This window comes from Apiospora aurea (genome assembly GCF_038362705.1).
Source record: "Apiospora aurea strain CBS 24483 chromosome Unknown utg000006l_segment0_segment0, whole genome shotgun sequence".
NCBI classification, from domain to species: Eukaryota; Fungi; Ascomycota; class Sordariomycetes; order Amphisphaeriales; family Apiosporaceae; genus Apiospora; species Apiospora aurea.
Window position 1 is genome coordinate 2208661 of NW_027117393.1, and position 21362 is coordinate 2230022.

The window sequence follows — 21362 nt, forward strand, 5'->3', positions numbered from 1 at the left end:
TATGAATCGTTCGAGATCCCTCTGGAAATGGAGCATATGCTAGCTACCCCCTAGCGGTTTGCAGCCCAGGATCGAACGCACGACAAATTAGCGATTGAGCTCTCTCCAGAGTCAACCGTTATTAAACCATCTTTATCCCCTTCTACCAGTTGTGATAACAACGACAGTACAAGAAATATGCCGTTCAAGGAGGAGGCAATGAATAGGGGCTTAGATATCAACACCCGTGGCCGTAGTAGCCTTCTCATCGCCCTCATTATGCGTCGAGACGTTCTTGTTCGCAGCCGGAGCAGACTCGGTGTAGTCGGCGGTGCCCTTGGCATCCGACAAGTCGGAGCCGTGGCTCGGGCGATCAAAGTGGTAGAGCGGCTCCAGCTTGGCATCCTTTTGGAAGAGGACCCAACGCCTCATGAACCAGGGAACCCACTTGGTCGTGTTGTAGTGGATGAAGGTCCTGGTCGGCACGGCGAACACGTAGTCGAGCTCCTCGAGTGTGCGCTGCTTCGTCTCGGGCAGCCACAGGAAGATCATGAAGAAAGCTACGATGTTGAAGCCTGCGTAGAGACCGAAGGCACCCTGAAGCGCAGGCAAACGCGTTAGCAACGTTTTCAACTCGAAAGAAACCCAGATAGGGGGGCGGCGCTTGGTCAACGCGAAAATGATGGGGCTCCAAACTTACAACAACACTCAGCGAGGCCAGGATTTTGGGGAACGTGATGGACAACACAGCCGCCCAGAAGAGGCAAGTAGCCACAGCCCACGCCATGCCAACTTCTCTGTGCGAAAGAGGAAAGACTTCGGCGCTGTACGTGAAAGGCACTGGCCCTTCGCCCGGAGAATAGAAAGCAGCGAAGATGTAGATGAACAAGGCAACAAGCCCAAGATGCGCACCTCCTGTACCGGGGATCAGACTACAGAGACCGGCAGCGAGCAGGGACCAGGCCATGTTCGGGAAGGTAAATAAGAGCAGCGATCGACGACCAAAGGTATCAATGGTCCAGATAGCGGGCCAGGCAAAGACGAAGTTGACCAGACCGAAGCCGAACGAGGCGAGCAAGGCAGTGAAGTCGTCAGTCCCGGCCTCTTTGAACACCGTGGACGAGTAAAACGCAATGATGTTGATGCCGCACATCTGCTGGGCGATCATGACCACGAATGAGGCCAGGGTCGCACGTCGTATGCGGGGGACGGTGAACAACTCAATAAAGCGAGTAACGTAGGTCGACCCGTGAATGGCCTCGCGCTCTACCAGCAGTTGTGCGTGGATGGCATTGAGATCTCTAGCCGCCTGGATGGGGTTGTTCCGCAGCTTCGTAAGGGATCTGTATGCATCCTTGTACCGGTTCTTCTTCATGAACCAACGCGGCGATTCGGGACAGAAGGGGATCAGGACACACAATGGGATCGCCGGAATGAAGGCAGACCCAATTTGGACTAAGCCAAGAAATTAGCCAGATGCAGACCACCGGGAGACGACGACACTTACGCCTCCACGCAATGTTCGGGACTCTGCCAACCACAAGATTGGCGCAAACCCCCAGGAAAATACCGAAGGCAGTCCACATTTGCCAGCACATGACAAGTGCGCCTCGGATAGCTGCCGGGCTGTTCTCGGCGGCGAAGATGGGAACAGTCGAGGCCTTGAAACCCATGCCAATGCCCAGGAGAAGTCTCGTGACCAGGAGTTGCTCCCAATTCTGAGTGACTGCACCACCGATCGGCGTAAGCAAGCAGACGACTGCAGACAGAAAGATGGTCCCTGGCGAGCGTTAGTGAGAGGGGTCAATTGCATTCGAATAGGCTGGCCAAGAGCAACTCACATTTGCGACCCAAGTAGTTGTTTAATGGATCAGAGATCCAGCAGCCAATGAAGGCAGAGGCAATGTAAGGGGCAGAGTTGATGAGCCCGACCAAGAACACAGAGCGGTCATCTTTCCCGTCGATACCGAATTCGAGAGGGAAACTCAGATTTGCGCCGTTGCTGCCTTCTTGGTCCCATCCCTGGACAGCGGCACCAATGGAGCAAGTGATGATGGTCAGGTAGAGCAGCTTCGGCACACGCCACTTGTGAAGGATCTCTTGGTGCAGGGCGTCCGTTTGCGTCTCGTCCAGGGCGTACTCGCCGTCAATGGCCTCGAAGTTCTGGGGATCTTGGGCGACGAGGGCGCCCTGGCGAAGGACGTGGAGGTGCTCGGTCAGGCCCTGCTCTTCTGCGAGCTTGGTCACGTTGGCTAAGAGTTCGCCTCGAGAGATGCCCGCGAGGGGGTTCGAGATTCTGGCCCCATTATATCAGCCACGATATGGGTTAAGGGGGTTTGATTTTTTCTTTTCCCCTGCTATAAAAGTGTACGGAAATCTTACTTGGCGTTGACGTTTTTGTTAATGTCGGCCACGGCGAGCGAGTTCCGACGTCCCTTCTCTGCCTCTCCGCCAACTTCGTAATGTGGACGATGAGCTTCCGGCGACGAGCTGACGGGTATGTGAGCACAAGAGTTCTTTTTGCGGGATAGTGTTGACTTACGCCGGAGCTGGTTCGATATCAGCCATCTTGTGCGCAGTTGCGAGACTTACTACCGGAGGCGCGAGCACTTCAATTGCAAGGAAGGAAGATTGTATCGAGAGGGAAGTTGTTCGGCTTCGCCAGGACCGACGGAAGGAACTCGCAGAGCGTGGTGAGGTTGGTAAAGAATGCAACTTGGCCAAATCCCAGAGTCAACACGCTGAACGGCTGGTTGACACACAGTTACCGTGAAAAGAAAACAATTCAATTCAAGGGCGTCCGCTTCCTCGAGAATGCGGGGAGAACTTCAGCTCTTGTACCAGAACACGAGGAGCTCCGAGTCAATCCGTCTGTTGTAAGTCGAGCAGGCATTCATTCACAGTGTCGCTAAGATTGATCAACGGAAGCCACTGCGCGACGTATGTACCGTAAGCAGAAACCGCATGTACCTTCAGCTTTTCCAAATTCCAGTGATACGCCCAGTGTAGAGGAAAGGCTGGACCAGGGCTCGAGGGTGGGATCATTGATCCATGGGTGGCAGTGGTAGTAGCACCATCATATGCAACTCGCCAATATTATATTCAACAAATACTATGTATGTACGTATGTATGTACCCAACAGAAGCTAGGGATGTACTTCTTTAAATAACCCTGTAATGATTGATCAATCCTAGGGCATTCTTGACTTGTCATTGAATGATCACATTACCTTAGCTACAGCTGCGAAGGGCCTACTTTGATAGGGTGGGTGTGTAGTAGACAGACGCGCCTGGCAGAATATTGTCTACGCCCCTTTGGTCGGTAACCATCTGATCGACAACGCACAAGTGTAAGTAGATGGCCTGGTTCGGCCTGGAGAGATCGACCAGCAGCTTCGGACCGAACAAACTCAACCAGCGGGCTGTTGTTTGTGTCATTGTGTGTGAGGCTATTCAGCCTGGCTGGCCAGAGACCATCATTATTATGCCTGCCTCGCAAAGGCATCTTCATTTAATTGTGAGACTGCCGTGTTCAGCCACACGCATACACATGGTCCCGCCGACGCGGAAGGATCTGGGGTGGCGGCAGGGATAGTTCAAGTTGTATGGCACATATGTGGTTTTGAAAAGGCAAAGGTGTCGTCAAAAAGTGAAAACGCCATGTTCTTGGACGGCACCGTGGCAAGTCTAAATTGGGATGACATGTAGTGGTGTGGTACTGTGAAGACCGCGGCTTACCTGGAGGGATGTAGCCGGTGTCGCGGATCAAGTAGCCTTTGCGCCAGTCCAATCTTCTCTTGGATCTGAAGCCATACCTGTTGGTGTTATTTGTTTTTGTTTCATCTAATTAGGTTAGGTAGGTACATATACGTCCCAACCACACGTCACGATGGCAACTGCTTGGCCTCGAGCATGGAGACTAATTTGAACGAGTCGACGGAATTCCGAGTGTCGAGGGTATTAGTCCAGAAAGGCAGAGAGCTAATCTCCGCCCTGTGTGCTGCGTACTCTGACTGTACGCCAAGACGCCGAGGCCATCGGCTGGCTGAATGTCACCTGCGGGGTTTATGAGATGCTGGGACGAAGGCAGGGAGTTCTCATGATATGTGGAAGTGCGGGGAACGGCTTCCTCGTATGTATGGATGGAACCACCTCGCCGTGAGAGCGTTCCAGTTGCTGGTGTCGTTTAGGTTTCGGCTGTGTGGCCAGACGCCACCAAAGCTGGTGGAGGGCTGAACGGATGGGTATGACACCAAACATACTACTACCTCCATCACTTCGACTCCCAATCGCATGGATCGAGGCAAAGAAGAGACGAACCTTGTGAGCGAGGCCGCCTGGCCGCCTGGCCGCCTGTCTATCATTACCCGTTGGGCAGTAGCCAAGCCGGCCGGGAGTTCGAATAAGGATGAAATAAGCCTCACTAGCTTCTTGGTGCGGGTCTTGGAGGAAGCTTGTTGTAGCCCACTGAACTGTTATGTATTGTTATAACTTATGGGCCCCTTTCTATGTCAACGGCATGTTAGTTCCTGGTGGTTGGAGACGCCTAGCAGTAAGGTTAGTATTCTCTTATCCCCAATGGATGTATGTATGTAGTACTACTATGTAGTCCCTCACAAACAAAAGACAACACCCCCGTGATCTTCAGCGTGCTAAACTCCTTGCTTACCTGTTCCCCATTCCCCGCGTTTTGCTTCAGCTCATGCCCTTTGGACTGTGGCGTGGTGCTGGTTGGAAGGGAGTGTATCCGTCGAGGTCATATGTAGGATTCAAGACGCTCATGGCCTTGCACAAACAACTGGAATTCATCTGGCCAATAAACAGAGTCCATCTTCAAGGGTGCTGCTGAGTAAAGTCCAGTCCAGTTTCCCCCGCACCCAGTCTTTCATGTTTCCTGCCCACCCCCTCGTGCATAATGGGTACACCGCTACAGTGGCATTGCAGCTTGCAGACGGCGTGGCCGGTGACTTGAGTTGAACCGTCCTTGCAGAAAGCCTGGCCCCGACTATCGTCCTGTTCTTATTCGCATTGTCCAGTTGATTATCAATCCAGAGCCCTGACCAGACCTGACCTCCTGTCGAGCTCGGTATAATGTTCGTACCCTATTGCCCCGAACCTGAAAAGATTGACCATCTATGTGCGTTTTCCCGGTGTGTAAGCCTTACCAGTATCCTATGTACAGCAAGCCAGTTCGGCCAAAGTCTGGATCCCACGCTGGGATGCAGGGACCCAAATTTGTCGTATCACATCGGGTATGGGGAGGGCAACTGGGCTCCCGATCTTGGTTGCCCACAAGCTCAGAAGGCAAGAAGGGCCATGTGGCACTCACTCACTGGCAAGGCAGTCCCCAATCTGCCAGATCTGATACCCACACAATTGTGCCAAACAGCTCCAATATTCACTGCATGACTTCAATGGTAGGTACATGTATATATTCACTGGTCACGCATGCAGCCATGTCACATCGTAAGCTGACGGAAAGCTGTTGCACGAAGCACAGCTGTCATCCTTCTTCAAATGCCAGCAGGTAGCCAAGCTGGCCTGGTTTGAAAAGCAAAACAAGGCGTCAGAGAGCCCATCGAATACAAGTAAGTATAGGGTATCATATATCATACAATGCTCATGGTGAAAAACAAAAAAAAAACAAAACAAAAAAAAAAAAAAAAAAAAAAAAACAGAATCATGGCCACAACCGAAGGCCCAACCCATCCAAACCCCCTTTCTATAAGCCCTTTCTTTTACTTGGGGCAAATCTTTGTAATCAGGATGCGCTGCTCTTTTTCACAGCCTCGAAAACCTGAACACGCAGGTCTGTAACCTGGTCGATGTTCGCTCTTTGCTGATGCAGCAGCTCCTGGTACTTCTGTTTCCAGAACTCCGCGGTATCCTCCTCTGCCTCGACAGTACGCGCCTGGCCGGGGTTCTTCTCACCACGTCGTCTTTCCTTCTGCCAGGTATCATGAGGCAGAGTCTCGTTCAATGTATACTCACTGACTAGGGTTCCGTATTGGATATACCATCGGCACGTATATCTGTTGTACTCGGGTCCTGTTTCGAGGCGTTTGATGGACGGGCGATTTTTCGACCGAAGCAGGCAGCCACCCATAATGGCCGAGACGTTGAGAAGGAATACCTCGGCGCTGGGCGCCTTCTTCGCCATGCCATTGATAATCTGTTTTGCCAAGGCCAAGGCTTCGTCCACGCCACAGGAGGCGATCTTGTTGTCGTTTGCATCATGCCAGTCGGCAACGAGTATATCCGACACGAACCAGCTCTCCACTATTGCCATATTCTCCCTATCTCCGCCAGGATATTCAAACACGATCGGTGGTTTCTTCAACGCATGCGACTCTGCACCAGGGACGACAGCAACACCTTCTGGGCTTTCTGGGTCACCCAGGGTGGGCCATATGGTCTCTGCTTCCATTGTTTGTATCGTGCTGTCACCGTGGTCATGACTATGATTGACGCCGAATGCCGGAGGTGGAGGTGGAGGCGTGGCAAGGCGAACGGAGCCTCCAACTCGCTCCGGGACCTGAAGAGACAGCCGGCCGGGACGAGCAGTGCGCGATGCTTGAGACGGCATCGAGTCACTCGGTGACGAGGTAGGAGCCGGTGCTGAGGTGGGCGCCTGTTGTGGCGGGAATACGATAGTCGGGGTTATGGCAGACTGTACAGACTCGGGGATACCGCTATCGACCACCAAACTTTGAGATGATCGGTTCACATCTGCGCTTGCCGGAGGCGTGCCTTCACTGATACGATTGATGGGCGGCCGACCACGTGTCTTACCCCCTGTACCTGCGCCACCGCTCCTCCAGGCAGAGGAAACCACCTTAGCACCGTGCCGTTTACTGAGCAGCTTTGCCCTCGAAGGTGTCAGCGCCGAACGAGGTTCATCTGCCCAGAATTTCCCATTCACTGGAGTCATGGCAGACTGCGGATAAGCGCTGAGCGGCGTTTGGGATGCATCATTATTCCACGTCGAGCTGGGCCCCGGCAGGATGCTGGATCTCAGTTGGTCGGGTGGCGGGAACATGAAGGTGCGGCTGCTGTCAGGATGGGCAGTCCATGGCTCAGTAGCCCGGGTCTCGCCACTCAGGGGAGGTGAGAGCCGGGGTCTTTGGGATGGAGACTTGTTCAAGTCGTCCTCGGGCTTTCTTCTACCACGCCTTGGGCGGATCTGAGGTAGCAAGGCGCGCAACGCCATGTCATCCTCGGCTGCCACACCATCTCGGCCCCCTTCGCAGATCGGATCCGGATCTGTAGGAATCTGAGTCCAGTATACGTGCTCACTGCGACCAATTAAATAATCGAAGAATGCGTCTAGGTGCATCGAATGCATCCATCGCTATCTTGGTCAGTTGGATGTTCTGCGGCTCTTGCGAGCACAGGGGACAGCACAGGGGACGGCTTACCTTGAGTCTCACGGCATACTGCTGTATCTTCTGCGAGCTCTGGCCCTTGTCCTGATCAGGTGGTGTGACGCCTAGTCGCAAGGCCAGCTCAGCCCAAGTCTTGAGCTCCTTCGTCTCGAGCTGGCTGATGAGCTCGTACAGAGTGAATGTGCTGAATGTTTTGCCGTCACTCTTGGGCGGGGCCCGAAACGACTCCCTCAGAACCCCCGTATTCGTTTCCAGGGGGACTGCCGGGTTACAGTGGAGAATGAAGCTGACATAGGCGTCTTCTATCGTCGTTTCTGTTACTCTTCTGTCTGGTAAGGCAGGTCTGGTGCCTACGGCCCTAGGGGATACAATAGTGATAGTTGATGGGGGTGCCGGGTGACTTGTATTCATTGTGACAGCCATCGGAGAAGGCGCCCTTGCCTTATAGGGAGCCAAGGGCTTTTGGTAGGGTTTGTTCAGATGGCGGATGGCGGATGGCGGATGGCGCTGACCTGGCTGCTCATGCGATGTGTACGGTCCAGGAGCTTGGCCCTCGCTGAGCGGCAAACAGCAGACTGACAGCGTTCATTCAGAACGCCTCAAGAGAGGTGCAAGCAAGGTAGGCGCGAGCGATCATTGCATTTTCGGTGATAATTCAAGGTCATGCTGTCCCTCGGACCCCAGTACGCGAATCCAATGCAGCTCGACAGTCAAACGCGTAGTAACCTGAAGCTAACACGAGGAGTGTTATGATTTTAAGGCAGGGAGACGGGTAAGTTATGTAGTTGTAATCTGGGGTCACAACCAGAAGGCGACAACGGGGTTGGACGAAGATGTCGAGAGAGGGCGCGCGCGCGCGCGAGAGAGAGACTGGTGACTGTATATCCTGCAAGCTGCTGCACAAGGTATGGGGAGCTTGTTGTGGCTATGGCACGGCACGGCATGGAGCACCCGTTAATTGGGGTCGACGATGGTGAAAGGAGCCGTCTATTTTAGGGACATGGAACCCCAGCCACTCCCGTTTGGGCGACGTTGTAGTTTCTATTTTTACGCACCCGAACGCACGTGACTTGACTCGGAGGGTGGTGAGGGAAACAGCATTTCATGAACCCAGGCACGCCAAAGCAAGGAGATGTTGCATCGTAAATGACTTTGATTCCCCCAATATGGGGCCAATGCAGCACGATGGATTGCTGTTTCAGATTATATTCGAAGTGGTCGTGGCGTCCTGTTTGCCTCTTGGTATACATAGTGCACTCTAAAGGCAAGCGTCATATGCCTACTAGTACTAAGATCGTTTGCTTAGAGTCGGCACGCAGCTGTGTGGTCTCATGATATCCCTTACTTAGCACCTACTTATACAAGATACGATGTTGCAGACTAGATAGAGGATCATCGGGAATCGTCCGCGTACCCTTGAAACTTGGGAAGCGATCTAGATTACATAGACAAGTGGACAGCTGAGATCGCGCTGAAAAGAAATGCCACCTAAGACCAAGTACGTGGAACATGTTGAGAAGCTGGCAGGCAGGTATGCCACGAAGACGGGCCGCTCCGAAGTGTTGTTGGATGACCGCATATGTAAGGACCGACCAGGTAGAAGCTCCTCGGAACCCCTCCATGCCTTGAGAAGTTCCATCAAGACCCTCCTGTTCTCCTGTTGTCGAAAGAATAACGGCACCTACGCTGCTCATGTGAGCGACGGCTTACCTAGGTCAATTGCAGCAGATGAGTAGGTTAATTGCTTGCAGGTCATGCACAGCACCTAGCTCGGCGGGCTGGGTAACCGAAACATTCCGCCCTACATGTACCAAAGATCAAAGTAGAGAACCGTTCGGTAGATTGAGCAGAGATCTATCTCTCGCCGAAAGGACATGTGAAAGCAGCCCTGCTCCACGAGCGATGAAACGCTTCCCCCCCTCTCCCCTAAGGCCCTAAGGGGTCGGTCGGGCAGTCGTGGCAGCAGTGCCGCGAATGCGGGTTGAGATTAAAAATGCGGGGGACACTCAGGGTCCAATCCAATCCTACAGCGCTGTCTGCGCTGTCTCCTGCATTTTGCCCCTAAAAATATGTACGTACAACAAGCGTCTGTCCCCAGTCCCCAGCCCGCAGCCAGTCCCCAGTGACCTCATGCCTATGCCCTATGCCTCTATGCCTGTGCCGCCGTTGGCATATGCGCTTTCCACCACCCCCACGCCGGACCTCGGCTTCAATCAGGGACGTCGAGTCGCAGGAACAAAGCCACTCTCGCCTACCCGACCCGAGCGAGTAATAACTTGAAACCCATGGCATTGGTTTGATTGATGCTAGCTTTTAGCTGAAGGTTTGTAGAAGTGGTCATCTGGCGGTAAGAACTCATATTGTTTACCCGACGACAGACAGACTTCGGGTATTCGCGAAGACCAAGACGGATACAACTAACATAAACCATCCACCCCGTGTCGTAAAGCTCCTTACCTATCTATCTCAACGAACCCTCATAACGTCGCAGCGCGCTGGAAAGCCTGCACCTACTTAATCCAACAATATGGCGCCCTCAACCTCCAAGCCCGTACTCCCGCAGAATGACAATGTCGCGCACGCTGTCGCTGGCGCTGGCGGCGGTGTCCTGGCCATGATCTTGACGTATGTACAGTCAACGACTTAGCAGTCTATGCACTCTTTCTCCCCCAGACCCGTCATCCATCAAACAGCAAACAACACGGCTAACTGACCGCCGTCCCATTACAGATACCCCCTCGTCGCCCTCTCTACGCGAGCCCAAGTCGAGTCCTCCCGAGCCGAGACGTCCTTCCTAGCCGCCGTGCGGCACCTAGTCGCGCGCGAGGGCGTGTCGGGCCTGTACGCCGGCCTCGACAGCGCCGTGTTCGGCATCAGCGTGACCAACTTCGTGTACTACTACTGGTACGAGTGGACGCGGGCCTTCTTCGAGGCGGCCGCCGTGAAAGCCGGGCGGGCCTCCAAGAAGCTCACGACGGCCGAGTCGATGATGGCGGGCGCGCTGGCCGGGTCCGCGACCGTGATCCTGACGAACCCCATCTGGGTCGTCAACACGCGCATGACGACGCGCAAGCAGCACCTCGACGAGGCCAAGGGCGCCGGCGAACCGGGCGCCGCCCGCAAGCGCGCCCCGACCACCGTCGGCACGCTGCTGGCCCTGGTGCGCGAGGAGGGGCCCCAGGCGCTCTTCCGCGGCGTCGTGCCCGCCCTCGTCCTCGTCATCAACCCCATCCTCCAGTACACGCTCTTCGAGCAGATGAAGAACGCCTACGAGCGCCGGCGCAAGGCCAACGTCACCGCGGGCGTCACCTTCCTGCTCAGCGCCCTCGCCAAGCTCTTCGCCACCTCCATCACCTACCCCTACATCACCGTCAAGAGTCAGATGCACGTCGCGGCCCACGGCGAGAAGCGCGAGGGCATGACCGAGGCCATTCGCCGCGTCATCAAGGAGGAGGGTTATAAGGGCCTCTACAAGGGCATCGCGCCCAAGGTCACGCAGAGCGTCTTGACCGCCGCTTTCCTCTTCGCCTTTAAGGATGTCCTCTACGAGCAGAGCGTGCGATTAAGGGGCATCATGGCTGCCAGGAAAGCTATCAAGGCATAAGAAATGCTGCTCTTGCTACTTATCGTATAACGAGTTGATCCTTTTTCTCTATTGGTCTTCGCTGGCTTGTTTTGTCTTTGTTTTGTACGTTTTCCGTGTACTTGCAACGTTCATTTGGTGCTTTCGGACTTCAAAGATAGAAGGAAGGGACCCTGGCGATCCGTATCTGGCTACACAAGAGACACAACTGTGCACACGTATTGGGGGGTTTCAAAGCCTGAGGGGCATACCCCGGGCTACGATTACAACCGCACATCCAAGATTAGTAGACAGTTTGTTGCTCCATAGACAACGAATCAATATATCTGATACAATCTATTTGTCTTTGATTTATCTGATGAGTATTGACACCACCCACTAGGTTGTACTCGCTTCCTATGTGTACTTGCACGTAAAGAATAGGCTCTGCAGTACCTTGAGGTTCGCTCAAAAGTAGTCTGTTTTGATTATGTGGTAATGCCCTCCCTTCATGTACACTGCATAGCATGATCATGATCCGCTCGTAGGCGTCAGCTTAGGCACGATCCACCAATCATGGTACCCCTTTCCAGACTGCGGCAGCTCAATCTTGAGCTTCAGATCGGCAGCATTCTCTCCTTCCGCCTCGATCGCCTTTTGCAGCGTCGTGATAGCGAGACCCGCGAAGATGGCCGACTTCTGGCATCCCTTGATATTCGCCAGCCAGCGGTCGTGGCAGCCGACCGAAAAGGTCTGCAGGTCGTTCATGCGGCTCAGGGCCTCGTAGCCCTTCTTGGCGCCGCCGACGGCGTTTTCGGCATATTTGAGCAGCTCGGTGATGGAGGTCTCGGGCTGGGCCGTGGCCTTGGTGAAGTCGTCGAAGGAGGGCAGCTGGGGCAATCCGATGTTGACAAAGGGCTTCATGCGGATCTCGTAGCGTTGCTCGTCGTTGCTGTAGGGGCGCGAGGGTGTCTTGACGAGGTTTAGGCGCTGTAGCACCGTGTAGAGGCAGCAGAGGCCGTCGGCGAACTCCCACGTGCAGGCGGCGTCGAGCATCGTCACGCGGATGTAGGCGATGGAGCGCGTATAGTTTCGTTCCTTAGCCTGGCTCCACGACGGAGATTCTTGGGCCGCAGTGAACTCCCGCAGTACGAATGTCTTGATACGATCGCCGTGCTGTGCTCGCGTTTTGGCCAGGTAGTTCAAGTACCAATACATGCCTGCCAGCTCATCCGGCTGATAGACGTCCAGCTCAAAGCCCAGCTGGACAATCCACTCCATCTGGCGTAGCTTGTAGAGATATGCCCAAGAAGATAGGGGTAAAGAGTGCCCGATGTTACCCATTGCGGTCGTAAGAGACTTCTCATCCAAGCACACCTGCAGAAGACCATCGATTTCCTCCACATCGGCCTGAAGATGGTCCCACTGCTGTATGCTGTGGCAGAGTGTCCGTCTTACTCTGCATCGGTTCTGGCAAAATATCCTAAAGAGATCCAGATAGCATTCGGCGGCACGCTGACGGAATGTCTCCATCTGTACAGCCAACTGGTGGCGGGGGTCTGTTGGGACTTCTATTGTGTCGTTTGCCGGATCTAGTTGGCGTGCACTGGGCAAAACCACGATCGCAAGGTCATCGTCAAGAATCCTCCGTATACTATGATGCCCCAGTACGATCATGTCCTTGAAAAGCAAACCTTGCGTCATGGTTCGAATGAAAACGAGCGGCTGGGTGTTTCTCGCTTGGAACGTGGACACAAAATGCTGGTTCCTTGTTAGCTACATAACGGAACCTGGCTGATCTCGTGATACCAGACTTACTAGGAGGCTTTGTGGGTCGACGTATTTCAGCACATCCATCGCATCCTTTCCATCCTGGAACATCTGCTCAAAATGGGTGTATGTGTCGTCGAAGCTGAGATGGACAATGGGCCTGGGTGGCATAGTGCTCGCTAGGCGGCGCTGCATTTTGGTGCTGAATGCTTCGGGCACCGCCTTGGCTAACGCATGCTGCTTCTTGAAGTGCTTCACAAGTTCTTTCATCTGAATCCAGGGCATTTTCAGCGAGTCTGGATTCGACTTCCGCAGGGGAAATAGCTCCATTGCCCTCAAGAAGGCTATACGCAACTCCAGGCGCAGGTCCAAGGCCAGAGCTAGATCCTTCGGTACATCATTGCTGAGTTCTCGAAGGTCAGCTCTCGTCGCCTGGAGTAGAGCGATGACTTCTGCCATCTCAATGTGCGATAAGAAGTTGCGGTCGTAAGTGTTGGTAACAAAATCTTCCTCCTGTGTCATGATCAGCATGGGCCTGCGTGGGTTGCTAGCCCTAGTAGGTGACATGGCGGCATACCTCATAGTATAGTTCGTCTTTGACAACCTCGTTGACGCAATGACAACCCCTCAACATGCCAGCGCAATAAGCCCTCAAAACAAACAGGAACTTGGGCTGCTTGGCTTGAGATGCCGAGTCACGCAAAAATGTCATCGAGCTCAGAGGCGCGTTGGGATCCCTCAGAAGCGCCTCCACATAGACGCTGGTCAAAATGGTCTGCGACAGAGGGTAGCCGAGGTGCCAGGCCATCTTGATGCGATGACGTTAGCTGTGAAATGGCGGATTGCCAAGACGTGACGAGTCCATACCTCTAGACATAACAGTTGATCAATAATGCCAAGAACCTCCTCGGGAAGCAGATCACGAGCCGTGTCGTACTCCTCGTCGAGGGACTCTCCTTCCTCTAGACACCCGCTGTCCATCTTAGGGTCCATGATCTGAGGTCGTAAGTAAAGGCATGCCAGGGAAGGTGACAGGTGCATTGCTCATACCTCGAGAGCCGAGACGGACTCGAACAGGGTGAAGTGGCCATCTTTGACGATTTGACCCGGCGGAAGGGCTGTATGGATGGATCAGCATACGGCCGTTCGTGGGTGGCCGGAGCCAATAGATGGAGGGGGCTCACTTTTTACAGCCGAAGCAAACTTGTCGGTGATATCGAGGGCGACGATGCCCGGGTGGGACATGCTCGGAGGCGGCGGGAAGCCGTCGTCCATCTCTGTGACACTGGCAGGCGACTTGCCCCGCCTACCTTTTGCGATGTGCAGGCGAGAAGGGGTCTTTTCCCTCAGAAATCAGTTGGGTCGCTAGTTGTCCGAACGGTGCCTTCACCCTCCGCTGGATGCAACATGGAAAATAGAATCTAAGTAAGCGCAGAGGAAATCAGTAATAATAAAGGGAGGACGTGACTGGCAATGATTGCATGTTTCCAGTGTACTGTACCGTATCTAGTGGGGATGTGAGGAACCCCACGGACCGGTTTTGTGCAATTCGTGCAGGGAATTAGAGATGAACGATACTTTTCGAATCATACACGTTCTAACCAAGTATTGCGCTGGTGCTAGGTCACGAATTGAGTCTTCAGGACTACAGGCACCTCCAATGTCTTCAATTGATCACGCAAACTAGCATGCACGGCATGGGAGATATGGAACATTCGCAAAGCAGTCGGATGGGTGCATGTTATGTTGTAATTAAGCAGCCGGGTTGCAGCTCAAAGCCCAACAAAATGGGGCTTGGACTTGAGCCTGATTGAGCTCTCTAGCCTGGCTTTTACAGTAAGGCACGTCAGCTATGTGCTGCAGGCGTCCAAATAAGCCATTGAGTACGATTTGAAGAGACACGGATAACGGTTTGACGATGTCTATGAAATGCTTGGTTTTGTACAGCTATACATTGACGGAATGCCTTGGTAGCAGCGCATCCCGTCCGTCTCCAAATTGACCTTTCTTCGTGGTATCCATCATGCGTGCCACCACCCTACTGCTGGGCAATATCCATCACCCGCTCCCGGGTGTCTTTGTATCGATTGCGCTTCGATGATGAGGATGTCGTCTCTAGGAAGAGGCAGAACCAGCGTTCGAGGCCATGCCGGAGGAGTTGGCGTCAACCAAGTTCTTGGACTCGCCCTGCTTGCCGTTCTGATGTGAGGGACAATCTGTTAGTCACCTTCTCATCGCCACATGCCGCGATCGCCGGTCTTTGCTGCAACTTACCGACCACTTTGCGAAGCGCAAGTCGGTCTCGCCACGGCGCTCGGCTGCGATTCTCTTGTCTTCCTTCAGGCTGCGGCGCACAACGCGGGATGCAATCGCGAGGTAGCGGTTGTAGCTGGTGGAAAAGCACTCGGTTAGCTTCGTCGTCTGGCAGCGGTGTCGGCCGTCTCTAGAGTGTTAAAATAAACCAATTGGCTTACCTGAGGCCGGCGGACTTCCAAGCGAACACCATTTTGACGGTCGCAGAGGTTTGTATGAGGTTGGGTACGGATGAGGTTGTTTCTTTGATTTGGCAGATCGACAGGGAGCTCCGGCTCTGTTGAAGCTGGGCCTCGAAAAATCGCCGGCTGCCGTAACGCCGACCCAGTCACGTGACTAGTGCCTGCCCAAACTCCCTCACTCCATCGTTGCCCGAGTTATCTCATCAAGCACCACGCTGATTTTAACAAAAGGGCGACATTACTGAATGTTTCAATTAGCAACATATCATTGACTACTGTAGAAGTACCTATTGCCATAAATAGCACCTTGATACAATGACGTCGAGGTCTTACTTGAGTAGGTGCTCCATCAGTTCGAGCTGTCGTCATTCTACCAACAGTACCTGAACTACTCCCGTATCCGAGTGTATAAAATTGTAGACGGGTACCAAACAAATGCGAGTATATGATTACGAATTCTGATAGCTGCGGATAGTCTAATCTGAGGCCACTCGCCACTCTACTTCACCAACATCGGGTTGAGGAAAACTCTAGGGAATTTACTATATGCACAAATACTAAACTCGACTTTACAGCAGTGAGCTGAATTGTTGTTGGTACACGTCCAAGTCCATTGTCCCCGTCTATACTGTAAGGCCAAGCTCCTCCGCGTAAGGCAATGCGTGCAAATCACCGACGGCGGCAACAGAGGCCTTGCCCTCAAGGAGAGCCTTAGCAGCCTGTAGGACTTTGTTAGTAATCATCTCGGCAGAATGTGATATGGGGGAGTAACATACCGTCTTCAGCTGCTCGGCCGTAACACTCTCGATACTCTTCGATGTCTCTGCAACCTCAAAGGGCTTGCCAGAGTGGACAATGCCGGAGCCAGCCGCGAGAATGGTGGAGATACCAGACTCGCTGGAGACGAGTGCGTCGAATCGCGCTCTCGCAACGGCCTTGGTAAGATCCTCCTTGCTAACACCGCCCTCAGCAATGCTCTTGAGGGCCTTGACAGCCTCCTGAGAAGCTGTGCGGACAGCAGAAGCGCTGCCGTTGACCTGGATGGTGAGAAGACCGGCATCGGAGTAAGCAAGGTTGGTGGCAGTGGCGGTGGCACCAGGAGCAGATGCTGCGGCCTTGGAGAGAAGAGTGAAGCCGGGAGCCCACTTGATGCTGGACTGGCCACCCAGAAGAGAAGCGAGAACGGCGATCTCAGGCTTGAAGTTGCCGAAGCTGGAACCGGGGAAAGCGATGACCAGAGAGTTGCCACCGGTGTGGGAAGTTCGCTGCTCGCCACCGTAGTAGGTGGTGGCCTTGGAGTTCAGGGTCATGGAGCCAGAGGGAGATGCGGGTACGTTCTTGAAGAACTGCTCGGTCCACTTGGAGAGGGCAGACGAAGTAGCTCCGTCACCAACCAATGCGATGTTGGACTTGGCGTAGGCGGCCTCAGAGAAGGCGGCGATCGAGTTCTCATCAAGGTACCCCTTCAAAGGAGTCGAGGGCGAGGGGTACAGGGAGGCACCGAGGCCATGGTGGAAAGCGACAGAGTGAGCAGAGTCGAGGGCGAGCGCAGCAGCGTCAGCCTGAACTCTGGCCTGCTTGATGTGGATAACTCGATCGACATCTTCCTGGTACTCGTAGGCTAAAAGAATGCACGCATGAGCATCAACCTTCATTCTTCAGGGCGTATTCGCGGCGCTGACTCACTGGTGAACTTGGTCTGAGAGACGGTCTCTGCCAGCAGCTCGGTAAAGTAGGGGATATCCTCGCGCAGGAAGCGTGCCTCGAGAACAAGGGCCTCGCGGGTGTGGTATGCGACCAATTGGCCTCCCAGAAGCTCAGCTTCTCTCTGTAAACGCAGGGCGGATCGCTTTTGTGTGTTCTGTACGCGGTGCAACTAATTAGCTCATTGCCGGTCGGGGTGGGATGGTAAGGAGCCGGGACGTGCCTTGAAAGCGAACTCCTCCAGACCAACGGTCAGGCCGGGGGCAGGCTGGTAACGGGTACCAGCCTTGGCGACGACGGCCAGCTTGGTAGTCGGGCCATGCGAATCTCGAGTGGCAGTCTTGACTCCGGCAACATCGGTCGTCTCGTACGTGAAGGAGGAGGGAGCGGAGGACGCAGCAGCAGCGTAGCCACGCTGGACAAGCTTGCTGGAAGCTTGCCTGCGAGCGGCCAGCTGGGCACCTCGTGAGAGAGCCGCTCTGGAGATCATGTTGACGGTAAAGGGATTGGTGTTCGTCGGCAATTGACGATTGGATGGGACGCAACGTTTGAAGGTCGAAATACACTGGAAGCTTTTTTCGGCTAAGGATCGCAACCTTCAGGCAGGTTCCGGGCTGGAAGCTCGGGCCAGAAAATGTGGCTCAGGCTGAGTTGATCGCCTGCCAACTAACCTATCAACTGGCTTCAATTGTAAGTTACTGCTTGGGAAACTCACTGTCTAGCCTACTGCAGGTCTAATAATGATTTGATGCATTGATGCTGGCTGGTCTGGTGTTCAGGAATCACTGGACGAAAGAACAACGAGATGGCAGCAAATGTAGTGACCCTCCTGCGTTATACCAATCTCTAACTTGACCTGTATCCCATCTCTAAATAAGTGTTCTCGACATTTGGTGTTACGTAGAAATCGTATAGGGCATGAAGTTACATTGATGTATGGGAAGCTGGAGGTACGCAGCTGGGACTGAACAATACGCAAAATGTGGCTTGACAGCTTCCACTTCCACCACGAAAACAGCGCCAACAAGGCAGATCTTGACAGCGTCCTGGAATCAACCGCAAGAGTGCAGCTCGCCCAATGATGTCACCCATCCATAATAAATATGTGCACGTGGTTTGTCCCAGCTGGCTCCTACAGACAAACAGAACAATGGATTGCATCATATTGCAATGACCAGGCGCTGTCAAGGCAGAGGGCATTGTTACCAGAAATCGACATGTGCTGACAGAGTTTACAGCATCTGTAGGGCGGTAGCACGCACCTTAAAGAGGCTACCCTGAAGGCTGGTTGGCGCATAACCATAACCCCTCCAGTCTGGTGGGTACCTGTATTATAGGTAGAACATAAATTTTAATTTTTCTGCAGCTCATGCTGCCCGTGACAATCGCGACGACCAGACTATTTTCCGCAACGCGAGTGCATATTCAACCATCCTACCTTTTTCTCCCCAATGACACTACGGTAGCAATTGTGGCTCTAGAGTTCGTGAGAGGATCTCTAGAAGCCAGGCGTTCAGGATCTCAACAACCCTTCTTCGGCGACTTCCAGTATTCCTTTTCTCCCATCCCACTTGCACCTAATCGCAACCTACAGCACCCTGTCGCCGACTGCGCGCTCCCACGCCAGTCATGTCGTGGCAGGTGGTGAGTCAAACCCAGCACCCCATCACGCCCAGCATCTGGCGCTCCTTGCGTCTTTGCCCTTGGTTATTGAGGCTCGGCATCTTTCGGAATTTATTGTCGCTAACATGACCTCTTCAACCCAGACAAAGAACGCGGCAGAACTCTGTGTTCTGCTCATCAGAGAGCTCTATGGCCAGCTGCCTTCGGTATGACCTGATTCCGCCATGATATGCGCCGACGACCTTGCATAAACTGACTTCTTTGCTTTTGCTATCACAGCGCATCTTCGAGATCTTGTTGTCCACAGGCCGTTCAACCGTACAACAGCTCGGACGCATTTCTTCCACAGGCCTGCGGAATGTCCGCCATGGTCTTGCCGTACTGGTACAGCAGAACTTGGTCTACCACTACACCGACTCGGACAATTCCCGAACGATCTACGAGGCAAACCACTACTTCGCATACAACATTGTGCGCAATGGCAAGATCCTTGATTGCACGCACCGCAACTATGGAGAAGCTGCAAGGAGGATAGTGCATCTGGTCATGGCATCTGGCCATATGAGGGTCGGCAGCATCGTGGATGCATACCTAAAAAGCCATGGCAAGCTGGCAAACAACGTCAATGGCTCGTCGGAACAGACTAACGGCCACGAAAACGGTCATGACCCTTTTGATGACGCTGCAGAAGAGGAATCCCAGATTTCAGGATACCAGGTTCTGGACGACATTGCGCATCTTGTTGCCATTGGAATCCTCGAGCCACTGAGCCCGAAAATGCTTCAGTCTCCCGAAGATATCAAAAGCGAAGTTGACAAAGACCTGATGAAGGCGTACCCCAGCGGTCTGCGTGGCAAGCAAAAGGGGGAACACGAATCAAGGGTTGTCAACACCGTCAGGGAAATCCGCAATAGGAGTCAACATCTCAAAATGCAGTTGGAACCTACATATCTGTACGGGTCCGGGGCCAAGCGTCGCAAATTAGCCAACGGAGACAGGACTCATGGGTTTTCTGCGGCTAACGACGAGGATCCAATCGAGGTGGGTTTTCTCTGCACTGATATCGCTAAAAATTACCCCCCTTACTAATCTCTATGTTCAGGACGGAATTATTCTACGAGTCAACTACGAGAAATGCCTCGTAGAGCTCCGGAACCAAAGACTCTGCCAGTTTGTCGACGACAATATTGGGTACACTACCGCTCAGGTATACGAAGCGATGTTGACGGCTTTGAGCAAAAGCTCTCTTGCTGCCAACCTGATCCACAGGATGATAGTATCGATCCTATGAATCCTCCGACGGTTACCACGATTGAAATTTTCGAGTATTTGAAACCATCCGTGGATGTTTTTGGGGGAATCGGCAAGCCTTCGGCAGATCAGATCAATGTCACTAGCGCGGAAAAGGTTGAGAGAAACCCACCCTCTGGAGACGGAGATGGCGAGGAGGCCGGATATGGTGCTCAAGCCTCCATCGAGGAGCCGGACAACGACGACGACGACGTGGACATGGAAATGGCGAATGGTCATCATCTCAATGGGACTCACGGAGGGGGTGTTGGGGAAGTATCTGGCCAGAACGGCACCATAAATACGAAGGTTTCGTTCGCAGACAAGGGACCAACCAAGGCGGAGCGTATGCAGCGCATGCGTCAACATTTGCTGCTTCTTGCAGAATCCGGCATTCATTTCGTTCGGCACAGCGGTACACGTGATCAGGGCGAGTGGACTGTTGATTTCGAGATTCTCATCCGCCAATTACGATTCTTGGAACTTGATACTATAATCGAGGACACATTCGGCAGGGAGGGACTTCGACTCATCAAGATCTTACGAGCAAAGGGGAAAATCGACGACAAGACCCTGCCCACCATGGCTCTGATGCAGAAGGGCGATGTGCACATGAAGATGGTGGAAATGGAGCTGGCCGGCTTCCTCGACGTGCAAGAAGTTCCAAGAGATAACAATCGCGTTGCGGCCCGAACGCTCTTCCTTTGGTTCTTCGACGAGCACCGAACTCTGACACGGACCCTCGATAACACGTACAAGGCCATGGTACGACACCTGCAACGGCTCGAGGTCGAAGGGAAGAAGAAGAAGAACATCCTGTCGATCGTAGAGCGTACGGACGTCCAGGGTATGGAACAGGAGAAGCTCAGCGGCGATGCTTTCAACGAGTATCAGCAGTTCCTCGACATCCAGAGCCGACTGCTGGGGCAAGTCAATAAGCTTGATGATCTCGTGAGCGTCCTACGAGACTACTAAGCCCGAGTACCTTCTTGTACTGCGCTCTCCTCTGTCTTCCGAGGTGGCATCACAACCAACCTTTGCATAGATGGTGGCGTTACGATGGTCTAGTCAGCCACTACAGACCTCCTCTTGGCGGTGATTTGCTTTTCCCATTTGCATTGGGCGGCGTTGCATTTTGTCTTGGCCTTGATTCCCCCTTCCGTTTGCTATATAAGCAAACTTACCAATGTCATAAAAAAGATGGGGGCAAAAGTGTAGATTATCTAGGTGATTCTCAGATAAGGAGAACCAATTTATCAAGACGTGTCGTTAAATGACAGACTGTCGGCTAGTCACTCTTCTGCCAAACATCCCTGCTGTCTTTCATGGATTTCAACAAGTTGTGATGTGCTATTCGTGCCCTTTTTACTACTTAATGCTTGGCTGTAACAATGGGCTTTCTCTGCCATCTAGCGAGTTGTGTTTACAGAAAGCCAGAATCTAGAATAGGGGCAAGGCAGGAATAGTGAGCATAGGTCGTACCTATTTTTGACTGCCGTTATAGCTTCATTAAGAAAAAAACCAATGTTGGGTGCGCTTACTTGTTCCATGGGA

The 21362-nt window shown here is 53.3% G+C and overlaps 7 protein-coding genes across 7 annotated transcripts; 2 read left to right on the forward strand and 5 right to left on the reverse strand.

The window, feature by feature from the left end:
* Positions 1 to 210: 210 nt before the first annotated feature.
* Positions 211 to 2547, reverse strand: PG986_009265 (sorbitol transporter; the record flags this gene model as incomplete). The annotated part of the gene is made up of 6 exons (XM_066845487.1): positions 211 to 576; positions 680 to 1434; positions 1487 to 1759; positions 1821 to 2275; positions 2362 to 2469; positions 2522 to 2547. 6 exons carry the CDS (start codon positions 2545 to 2547, stop codon positions 211 to 213), a joined length of 1983 nt encoding a protein of 660 aa, XP_066697885.1.
* A 3193-nt stretch (positions 2548 to 5740) lies between these two features.
* Positions 5741 to 7775, reverse strand: PG986_009266 (ARS-binding protein 2; the record flags this gene model as incomplete). The annotated part of the gene is made up of 2 exons (XM_066845488.1): positions 5741 to 7330; positions 7398 to 7775. The coding sequence occupies 2 exons, from the start codon at positions 7773 to 7775 to the stop codon at positions 5741 to 5743; spliced, it is 1968 nt and encodes a 655-aa protein (XP_066697886.1).
* A 2116-nt stretch (positions 7776 to 9891) lies between these two features.
* On the forward strand, positions 9892 to 10968 carry PG986_009267 (uncharacterized protein; the record flags this gene model as incomplete). Its single annotated transcript, XM_066845489.1, has 2 exons — positions 9892 to 9989; positions 10095 to 10968. 2 exons carry the CDS (start codon positions 9892 to 9894, stop codon positions 10966 to 10968), a joined length of 972 nt encoding a protein of 323 aa, XP_066697887.1.
* A 489-nt stretch (positions 10969 to 11457) lies between these two features.
* Positions 11458 to 13971, reverse strand: PG986_009268 (uncharacterized protein; the record flags this gene model as incomplete). The annotated part of the gene is made up of 6 exons (XM_066845490.1): positions 11458 to 12687; positions 12745 to 13209; positions 13274 to 13504; positions 13564 to 13692; positions 13747 to 13814; positions 13881 to 13971. The coding sequence occupies 6 exons, from the start codon at positions 13969 to 13971 to the stop codon at positions 11458 to 11460; spliced, it is 2214 nt and encodes a 737-aa protein (XP_066697888.1).
* Positions 13972 to 14811: 840 nt separating this feature from the next.
* Positions 14812 to 15202, reverse strand: PG986_009269 (uncharacterized protein; the record flags this gene model as incomplete). The annotated part of the gene is made up of 3 exons (XM_066845491.1): positions 14812 to 14895; positions 14971 to 15085; positions 15171 to 15202. The coding sequence occupies 3 exons, from the start codon at positions 15200 to 15202 to the stop codon at positions 14812 to 14814; spliced, it is 231 nt and encodes a 76-aa protein (XP_066697889.1).
* Positions 15203 to 15814: 612 nt separating this feature from the next.
* Positions 15815 to 17385, reverse strand: PG986_009270 (Metalloenzyme- LuxS/M16 peptidase-like protein; the record flags this gene model as incomplete). Its single annotated transcript, XM_066845492.1, has 4 exons — positions 15815 to 15910; positions 15968 to 16812; positions 16878 to 17052; positions 17119 to 17385. 4 exons carry the CDS (start codon positions 17383 to 17385, stop codon positions 15815 to 15817), a joined length of 1383 nt encoding a protein of 460 aa, XP_066697890.1.
* A 1139-nt stretch (positions 17386 to 18524) lies between these two features.
* On the forward strand, positions 18525 to 20783 carry PG986_009271 (RNA polymerase III subunit Rpc82; the record flags this gene model as incomplete). The annotated part of the gene is made up of 5 exons (XM_066845493.1): positions 18525 to 18539; positions 18662 to 18724; positions 18798 to 19559; positions 19621 to 19725; positions 19788 to 20783. 5 exons carry the CDS (start codon positions 18525 to 18527, stop codon positions 20781 to 20783), a joined length of 1941 nt encoding a protein of 646 aa, XP_066697891.1.
* Positions 20784 to 21362: the final 579 nt, after the last annotated feature.